Here is a 10,472-nt window from a genome sequence, read left to right on the forward strand (position 1 = left end):
CATTTTAGACATTTGTGTGAATTCATTCAAAATTAAATACAGAAATATCTAATTTACATAAGTATTCACACCCCTGAGTCAATACATGTTAGAATCACCTTTGGCAGCGATTACAGCTGTGAATCTTTCAGGGTAAGAACGTTGCACACCTGGATTGTACAATATTATTATTTTCAAAATTATTCAAGCTCTGTCAAATTGGTTGTTGATCATTGCTAGATAACCATTTTTCAAGTATTGCCATAGATTTTGAAGTAGATTTAAGTCAAAACTGTAACTAGGCCATTGGGAACATTCACTGCCTTCTTGGTAAGCAACTCCAGTGTAGATTTGGGCTTGTGTTTTAGGTTATTGTCCTGCTGAAAGTTGAATTCATCTACCAGTGTCTGGTGGAAAGCAGACCGAACCAGGTTTTTCTCTAGAATTTTGCCTGTGCTTCGCTCCATTCCATTAATTTTTTTATCCTAAAAAATTCCCCAGTCTTGAACGATTACAAGCATACCGATAACATGATGCAGCCACCACTATGCTTGAAAATATGGAGAGTGGTACTCAGTAATGTGTTGTATTGGATTTGCCCCAGATATAACACTTTGTATTCAGGATAAAAAGTTATGTGCTTTGTCACATTAGGTTAGTATTGTGGAGTAACTGCAATGTTGTTGATCCATTTTTCGTTTTCTCCTATCACAACCATTCAACTCTGTAACTGTTTTAAAGTCACCACTGGCCTCATGGTGAAATTCCTGAGTGGTTTCCTTCCTCTCTGGCAACTGCGTTAGGAAGGACGCCTGTATCTTTGTGGTGATTATGTGTATTGATACACCATCCAGTGTCATTAATAACATCACCATGCTCAAACGGATATTCAATGTCTGCTTTTTATTTTTACCCATCAACCAATGGTCTTTGTGGTTGAATCTGTGTTTGAAATTCAGTGCTCGACAGAGGGACCTTACAGGTGTGGGGTACTGAGATGAGGTAGTCATTAAAAAATCTTGTTAAACACTATTCTTGCACACAGAGTAAGGCAATGCAATTTATTATGTGACTTGTTAAGCAAAGGTTTACTTCTGAACTTATTTAGGCTTGCCATAACAAAGGGGTTGAATGAATCCTTATTGACTCAAGACATTTCAGCTTTTCATTTTCAATTCATTTGTAAATATTTAGAAGAACAGAATTCCACTTTGACATTATGTGTTATTGTGTGTAGGCCAGCGACAAAATAAATCTCAATTTAATCAATTTTAAATTCAGGCTGTAACAACAAAATGTTGAAAAAGTCAAGGGGTGTGAATACTTTCTGAAGGCTCTGTAAATTCCTACTTCAACTAATTGTGTGGATCTTATGAGATGATAAGCCTTTTCAATAGTCAAGCGTACATTTGGATTTCGTTAGTAAATAGAAACATTGTGCTAAATTGTACACATAGTACACCATTAATGACAGACTGGGTGTTATTGTGGGTGTCTACTTCCTTCAAAACTAAAACTAACGAACATTTGCAACGACCGTACAGAGGGCGCAGAAATTTCTTCTTGGTGGCGTCAATTTGGAAGATGAACAAATATACGTTTCTATGTGTCCTGTGCATTTTGGTGAGTTGACGATCAACATTTTATCGTTGACATACTTTTTATAGGATAAACTCTAACACTTTATTATTGTCAGGCGGTAGCTAACTAAACTAACTCCCATCCAACTCAAGTCACTACGCCGTGATCTTGCGTCAATTAAATAGATGACTACACATCTACAAAACACGATGTATCAATAGTCTGATATATCATATATTTAAGACATATTTAATTGTCAACTAACATAATTGCCACTGTAAGATACATGTATCTTTATAACTCCGTAAAGTCTAGCCTAGTCAAATTCATTCACTCGTCTGTGCTGAAGACGAGTAACGTTAGTTTCACTTTCGATGTCATTATGTGTATTTTTTTATTCACTTCTTGGGACTTACCACTGGAAATGTGGGTAATATTTGTTTGAGACGTTGATCAATGAGATTTCATTCTTTATTCACCCACCTAAAATACAGCCAGAAATTTGTTGAATTCCCAATGTGTTATCACTATACTTTCAACCACCTAAAAGCACAACCAAATTCCAATAGAATAACAATCATTTAGGTGTCATTGACATGTTTTATCACTTCGCTTTCAGCCATTTAAAAAGCACAACAACGTTCAAGATGGAATGTCATATACACTGAGTATACAAAACATTAAGAACACCTGCTCTTTCCATGACAGACTTACCAGGTGAAAGCTGTGGCCCCTTATTGCTGTCACCTGTTAAATCCACTTCAATCAGTGTAGATGAAGGAGAGAAGATAGGTTAAAGAAGGATTTTTAAGCCTTGAGACATGTATTGTGGCTCCTGAGTGGTCTAAGACACTGCGTCTCAGTGCTCGAGGTGTCACTACAGACATCATGGTTCGAATCCAGGATGTATCACAATCTGCTTTGATTGGATGTCCCATAGATGTCCCCCCGCTGGGCGCACAATTGGCCCAGCATCGTCCAGGTTTGGCCGGTGTAGGCCGTCATTGTAAATAAGAACAAAAGATTTAAGAGCCTTTGAACGGGGTATAGTAGTATGTGCAAGGCGCACTGGTTTGTGTCAAGAACTGCAACACTGCTGGATTTTTCACACTCAACAGTTGGATGTTACTCATTGAATAAATACTGTTGCATTAGTTTGTAAGATACATTAAATAGCCTAAAGTTAAGGCTAATTAATTTATTGCAAAAGTCATTTTGAATTGTATTTGGTTGAAATATCAACATTTGAAGGAGATGTATCTTTTGTGCCACAGACTTAGTCTGGCTTTGATTCCAGTTTGTCTACAAATTAATCATTTATATGTTGGATTCACACTTCCATTTCATCAAAAAAATGTATGTTAAAGAAAAGGACTAAATTATATCAAATCAAACTTTAATTAGGTTTTTGGTTGAGATGGAGACCTGAAACCAACATATTAATTAACAACTTGAAGATTACAGGCTGTATCACAACCAGCCGTGATTGAAAGTCCCATATGGCTGCCCACAATTGGCCCAGCGTCGTCCGGGTTAATGTTTGAGATTTGATTGCTTCACGTGTGTGTAAAATATTACTGTTGGCAGATTTTTTTATTCATAGATTTTAGATGTGTATGGCAATGTGTTGTTTTTGCAAAACGCTATAAGTCCATTGTTTAGCTGGAATGGAATGTTTGTATCCTGAATATTTGACTGTGATATATGGTTGTCTCACCTAGCTATATTAAAATGAATGCACTTTAATTATTCATTCATTTTTTTACTTAACCTTTATTTAACTAGGTAAGTCCGTTAATTAAGAACAAATTATTATTTACAATGACGGCCTACAAAAAGGCAAAATGCCTCCTGCAGGGATGGGGGCTGGGGTTAAAAATACAAAATAAATCAAATATAAATCATGACAAGAGAGTCAACACAACACTACATAAAGAGAGACCTAACACTTACTGTAAGTATGGTTCCAGGCACCCCAGCTTGAGTGTGTCAAGAACTGCGACGATGGTGTGTTTTTCCATGCTCAACAGTTTCCCTGTGTATCAAGAATGGTCCAACACCTAAAGGACATCCAACCAACTTGACACAACTGTGGGAAGTATTGGAATCAACATGGGCCAGCATTGCTGTGGAATTCTTTCAACACCTTGTAGAGTCCATGCCCTGACGAATTGAGGCTGTTCTGATTGCAAAAGGGGGTGCAACATAATATTAGGAAGGTGTTCAAAATGTTTTGTACACTTGAGTGCATATCAAAGCTAAGCAGGGTTGGGCTTGGTTAAAAACCCGGATGGGAGACCAAATGGATAGCTGTACAGTATATAGGTCAATTCTCCAGTAGCAGGTGCTGCTCAGCCCAAAACAAATTCCAGATAGTGGATATAACGTTGAAGATCTGATGATGTGTCAAAGGTACAAATTCAACAAAATTCTCTATGTTGAAAATTGGTGACCATGATGACATAATCCTGAGGTTGAAATGTCACCCTCAACACAACTGTTGATTACTTTTTTCAAAACTTAAATGTATTATCTACGTCGATTCCACATCACAATGCATTGACAAATTACGTTGAAACATGTTGATTCAACCAGTTTGTGCCTAGTGGGTTGACACACATAGGCATGTTTTTTTCTTAATGATCATTATTGACCTTCCAATCATACTTAAATCACTAATACCCCGCTCACTCTTTCTCACTCGCTTCCTCTCTCTTTTCACACACACACACACACACACACACACACACACACACACACACACACACACACACACACACACACACACACACACACACACACACACACACACACACACACACACACTGTAACTGCCGTAACTGCCGACTTACTCTGTCTGTTTTAATAACACGCAATAATGTCATGGCATTTAACAGTGTATAGTTCGTTCAGCTACAACTTCCAAAGCAGAGCAGAGTTCCCAAGACATAACCATCAAATTGCGCACCAAAAGGCAGAGTTGTCAAGATGGCAATTACCAATATGAAAACAAGACATGCTGTCTCTGTGCTGCTGGTAAGCATCTAAAATGTTTAATATTGTCTGTATTGAACTATCTAACTTGAGCTTTTTTATGGTCCCCACCATGACAGCATAATACCGTACTAACAGCGCAAGGACATTTACTTTGGCGTGAGAACTGAAATGTTCACTAGTTAACATATGTACTGTCTCAGTCAACTGTAAATTGCATGAATAAAATGATTGTATGCTACTATGTCTTTCCCTCTGACTCCCTATGTCTTGGTACTCTGTGTGTACAGGCCATCATCTGGACAGCCACTGTAGTATGAACTCAGACGATGGGACCTGTATTCTCTGTGAGCTAGGCAGAACCTACAACAGTTACCCGAACTTCCTGGACTCTTGTGAGCCCTGCACATCTTGCAACCCTAAAGGTAGGCATACACACACACGCAACAGGTGGAATTAACACCGTAACATAAGTCCTACCCACTGTAGCAAGTGAGGTTTCTAACGTACTGTCATGGTGGTGGTTGTCCTCCGTAGCCAATCTGGAGGTGGAGGACAAATGTACCATCATCAGGGACACAGTGTGTCGATGCCAGCAGGGCCACTACTGTGACAAGGGGAAGGTGCACTGCAGGGCCTGCTACCCATGTACCATGTAAGTCCAGAATACTGTAGTTTAACCAAATAACCATCAAATAAAACATTGATTTAGTTTATTGTTTGTAAATGCTAAAGGTAGACTCAGCGAAATGATGTTGCCCCGAGTAGCGCCACAGATATTGAGATGAGTGAGATGCAAGACTTTGCTTTCCCACAGTCACACACAGTATCTGCGCATGTACCTGGGTTCGCTTCACGCTGTAAAAGTGTGGTAGACACGGGAACAAAACAGCGGAGAAGTTGAGCCTCACGCTTCAACACTATTACTTGATGCGGACATTGACCCACTATGCTGTTTAACTTTCTACATCTACGTCATATCGCTGGGTCTACCTTTATAACACATTGTTAAATCGGTTGTAGGCCTATTATTATATAGACTAGAGAGATATCAACCTGCATCAAATCTTTTAATTTATCTTCAAGATGTGGGGACGAAGGTACCAAGGTTGCCTGTACCACCACCAACAACACCATATGCCATGACGACCAAAAACAAGGAGGTTTGGGGATTGAGCAAAACCATAACATTTCAATGCATTACAAAGATGTGGTTTCACTTACAGTATAATTATAATAAGTCTGTTTTTTACTTGAAAATGTGGCTGTTATTTTTAATTTCTTTGTTTCAGGAGGAAGAACTCATGCAGCAGTACTTGGCTCAGTTATGGTTATTGCAGTTTTTCTTATTTTTTGCTGTCTGAGGCGAACAAATAAATGTTGTTCTGGTAAGCATTTGGGTCATTCAGACAGCTGTAGGCTATGCTAAACCACCAGAAGGAGGCACAAGAGATTGTTCTATCATTTTAGTTAGTAAAGCAGTTGGAGAGAGCGGAAGTCTGTTTTTCGTTGGAAAGCTCCCTGTCCAAAAGTATGTTTTTACCCTTGAAACATTTTTAAAAATGTCTGTTTTTGCTTCGTTAGGGAAAAAGCTGGGGCAAAATGATGGTTTCACCGAAATGCCCAACCAGAATTTAGAGGTAGCTGAGGTAATTATCTTCAATAGGTTACACTACTCCACCCTGTCCTTGACCAAAACCACTGCTTAAAACACACCCATGCATCTCTAGTGCTACATTAATGTCACAGTACATACACTACATGACCAAAAGTATGTGGACATCTGCTAACCGAACATCTCATTCCAAAATCATGGACATTAATATGGAGTTGGTCGTTCTTCTGGGAAGGCTTTCCGCAAAATTCTGGAATTTAGCTGCGGGGACTTGCTTCCATTCAGCCACAAGAGCATTAGTGAGGTCTGGCACGGATGTTGGGTGATTAGGCCTGGCTCGCAGTATGCGTTCCAATTAATTCCCGAAGATGTTAGATCGGGTTGAGGTCAGGGCTCTGTGCAGGCCAGTCAAGTTCTTCCACACTGATCTCGACAAACCATTTCTGTATGGACCTCGCTTTGTGCACGGGGGCATTTTCATGCTAAAACAGAAAATAGCCTTCCCCAAACTGTTGCCACAAAGTTGGAAGCACAGAATTGTCTGTGGCAACAGTGTTATTGACTTGTTCATTGTTTACTCCATGTGTAACTCTGTGTTGTCTGTTCACACTGCTATGCTTTATCTTGGCCAGGTCGCAGTTGCAAATGAGAACTTGTTCTCAACTAGCCTACCTGGTTAAATAAAGGTGAAATAAAAAATGAAAAAATTGTATGCCGTAGCGTTTAGATTTCCCTTCACTGGAACTAAGGGGCCAAGACTGAACCATGAAAAACAGCCCGGACCATTTATTCCGCAACCAAATTTTACATTTGGCACTATGCATTGGAGCAGATAGCGTTCACCTGGCATCCGCCAAACCCAGATTCGTCTGTCAGACTGCCAGATGGTGAAGCGTGATTCATCACTCCAGAGAACGCGTAGAACGCGTTTCCACTGGCAGCTAGCTTTATACCACTCCAGCTGACGCTTGGCATTGCACATGGTATCTTAGGCTTGTTTGTGGCTCCTCTGCCATGGAAACACATTTCAGGAACCTCTCGACGAACAGTTCTTGTGCCGACGTTGCTTCCAGAGGCAGTTTGGAACTCGCTAGTGAGTGTTGCAACCGAGGACAAATTATTTTTACGTGCTTCAGCACTCGCCGGTCCCATTCTGTGAGCTTGTGTGGCCTACCACTTCGCGGCTGAGCGTTTCCACTTCAAAATAACAGCACTTACAGTTGACCGGGGCAGCTCTAGCAGGGCAGCAATTTTACGAACTGACTTGTTGGAATCCTATGACGGTGCCACGTTGAATTTCACTGAGCTCTTCTGCCAATGTTTGTCTATGGAGATTGCATGGCGGTGTGCTCGATTTTATACCTGTTGGCAACGGGTGTGGGTGAATTAGCCAAATCCACTAATTTGAAGGGGTGTCCACATACTTTTGTATATATAGTGTATCATGACACTTATTATAATTTCCGAGTGAAATATCATTAGTGAATTTGTTTTACTTGTAAACATTTGTTTGCTTATTTGCAGGAAATGCAGCCACTGAGGGGTAATGACATCATCAATATTACCATGTTTACTAATATGACCCATATATGCCATCCCCAACTAAGAATTAACCTCAATCCTGCTTCTTGGTTTCAGGTATTGACCTCTGGCCACATCTCCCAGATATCGCTAAGACCTTGGGGTGGAAGGACATGAAACAGGTGGCCGAGCGCAGTGGGATGACTATTGCCACCATAGAATCCCACCAGCTAAACTATCCCAATGACTCAGAGGAGCAGTGCTCCAGCCTACTTAGGGCCTGGGTGGAGAAGAAGGGGATGACCACAGCCTCTGAGACACTGATCCATACTCTACGCCGCATGAATAAAAATGCCAAGGCAAATAATATCATGGCTATCATCAGCAACAAGGCAAACACAGTTTCGAACTCCGGGGTAGAACAAGTGTAGATACCGTACGGTCAGTGGTACTGTCCATGCCAGTACTAAGTACCTATGTGCAAATAGTTTGTTGAATTACCTGTTTGTTGCATTATAAAATATATATTTATATACAGTTGAAGTCGAAAGTTTACATACACCTTAGCCAAATACATTTAAACGAAATTTTTCACAATTCCTGACATTTAATCCTAGTAAACATTCCCTGTTTTAGGTCAGTTAGGATCACCACTTTATTTTAAGAATGTGAAATATCAGAATAATAGTAGAGAGAATGATTTATATAAGCCTTTATTTATTAAATCACATTCCCAGTGGGTCAGAAGTTTACATACACTCAACTAGTATTTGGTACCATTGCCTTTAAATTGTTACACTTGGGTCAAATGTTTTGGGTAGCCTTCCACAAGCCTCCCACAATAATTTTGGTCCATTCCTCCTGACAGAGCTGGTGTCACTGAGTCAGGTTTGTAGGACTCCTTGCTCACACATGCTTTTTCAGTTCTGCCCACAAATGTTCTATAGGATTGAGGTCAGGGCTTTGTGATGGCCACTCCAATACCTTGACTTTGTTGTCCTTAAGCCATTTTGCCACAACTTTGGAAGTATGCTTGCAGTCATTGTCCATTTGGAAGACCCATTTGCGACCAAGCTTTAACTTCCTGACTGATGTCTTGAGATGTTGCTTCAATATATCCACATAATTTTCTTGCCTCATGATGCCATCTATTTTGTGAAGGGCACCAGTCCCTCCTGCAGCAAAGTACCCCCACAACATGATGCTGCTACCCCCGTGCTTCACGGTTGGGATGGTGTTCTTCGGCTTGCAAGCCTCTCCCTTTTTCCTCCAAACATAACGATGGTCATTATAGCCAAACAGTTATATTTTTGATTCATCAGACCAGAGGACATTTCTCCAAAAGTACGATCTTTGTCCCCATGTCCAGTTGCAAACCGTAGTCTGGCTTTTTTAGTGCGGTTTTGGAGCGGTGGCTTTTTCCTTGCTGAGAGGCCTTTCAGGTTATGTCGATATAGGACTCGTTTTTACTGTGGATATAGATACTTTTGTACCTGTTTTCTCCAGCATCTTCACAATGTCCTTTGCTGTTATGGGAATGATTTGCACTTTTTGCACCAAAGTACGTTCATCTCTAGGAGACAGAAGGTGTCTCCTTCCTGAGCGGTATGACGGCTGCCTGGTCCCAGTGTTTATACATGCGTACTATTATTTGTACAGATGAATGTGGTACCTTCAGGCGTTTGGAAATTGCTCCAATTGTACATCTCCAATTGACTCAAATGATGTCAATTGCCTATCAGAATCTTCTAAAACCATGACATAATTTTCTGGAATTTTCCAAGCTGTTTAATGGCACAGTCAACTTAGTGTATGTAAACTTCTGACCCACTGGAATTGTGTGACAGTGCATTATAAGTTAAATAATATGTCTGTAAACAATTGTTGGAACAATTATTTGTGTCATGCACGAAGTATATGTCCGAACCGACTTGCCAAACTATAGTTTGTTAACAAGAAGTTGGGGAGTGGTTGAAAAACAAGTTTTAATGACTCCAATCTAAGTGTATGTAAACTTTCGACTTCAAAAAGCATAGCTCGCGATTAGATTACAAAACTATTTGTATCCACATTTGTTTTGAGACTAGATATGGTTCGTATTATTGTAGAACAATTATATTAATGGTTTGTAGGTTGACTGATATATACAACATTGTACACATTATTTTTATATCAAATTTTTAAGTACGCTCTCATTGGTTTGACCTGTACTTCCATTTTGTAAACCATTTGGTATTATTAGTTTCCAAATCAAATTGGAAGATACATCTGATGAATTTGAGACTATTTATTTATCACCAAGCCATGAGTGCTAATGTATGTAAAATTGTAAAATCCCAGCAGAAAATACAGAAAATATGAAAAAGAATTGAGCTGTTACTGTGTACTAGTGTTTCTGTGTCAGAGAGCATCAAATGAACTGCAAAGTGATACTGCACTTCTCACTTATTTCAACAAGGTGTTGGTATCGTATAGAGTGCCTGTTATTATTTCGTCTGTCACTCAATTGGTGGAGTCAACCACTAGCCATAAAATAATGTTGAGGATTTACACCAACTTCTGAACCAGAACAACATTTTAACTTTGTGCCAATGAGTCATCACTAACCTTTCTTACAAACAGAGCCACGGTAGACTTTGGCTAAGATTGGCATTATTATTATTGGGGCGGCAGCATACCCTAGTGCTTAGAGTGTTGGACTGGTAACCGAAAGGTTGCAAGTTCAAATCCCAGAGCTGACAAGGTACAAATCTGTTGTTCTGCCCTGAACAGGCAGTTAACC

General features: G+C 39.8%; 1 protein-coding gene across 2 annotated transcripts; it reads left to right on the top strand.

Annotated features, from left to right (window-relative positions):
• The first annotated feature begins 1,450 nt into the window (after nucleotides 1-1,450).
• Nucleotides 1,451-10,062, top strand: LOC118369720 (tumor necrosis factor receptor superfamily member 6-like). Of its 2 annotated transcripts, XM_035754355.2 has the most exons (9): nucleotides 1,452-1,602; nucleotides 4,458-4,596; nucleotides 4,845-4,979; nucleotides 5,092-5,209; nucleotides 5,641-5,717; nucleotides 5,847-5,942; nucleotides 6,139-6,203; nucleotides 7,694-7,712; nucleotides 7,808-10,062. In XM_035754355.2, exons 1-9 carry the CDS (start codon nucleotides 1,564-1,566, stop codon nucleotides 8,119-8,121), a joined length of 1,002 nt encoding a protein of 333 aa, XP_035610248.1. In that variant the 5' UTR covers nucleotides 1,452-1,563; the 3' UTR covers nucleotides 8,122-10,062. The 2 variants fall into 2 exon arrangements, with proteins under 2 accessions (XP_035610249.1, XP_035610248.1); XM_035754356.2 differs by lacking the exon at nucleotides 4,458-4,596 and having other exon boundaries at nucleotides 1,451-1,602.
• Nucleotides 10,063-10,472: the final 410 nt, after the last annotated feature.

Source organism: Oncorhynchus keta, chromosome 36 (assembly GCF_023373465.1).
Source record: "Oncorhynchus keta strain PuntledgeMale-10-30-2019 chromosome 36, Oket_V2, whole genome shotgun sequence".
In the NCBI taxonomy this organism is placed as follows: Eukaryota; Metazoa; Chordata; class Actinopteri; order Salmoniformes; family Salmonidae; genus Oncorhynchus; species Oncorhynchus keta.

Coding starts and splice junctions, on each gene's coding strand:
- LOC118369720 (XM_035754355.2), top strand. CDS start 1,564: ATGAACAAATATACGTTTCTATGTGTCCTGTGCATTTTG. Junction 5,718..5,846: donor TGACGACCAAAAACAAGGAG/GTTTGGGGATTG, acceptor TCTTTGTTTCAG/GAGGAAGAACTCATGCAGCA. Junction 5,943..6,138: donor AACAAATAAATGTTGTTCTG/GTAAGCATTTGG, acceptor TTGCTTCGTTAG/GGAAAAAGCTGGGGCAAAAT.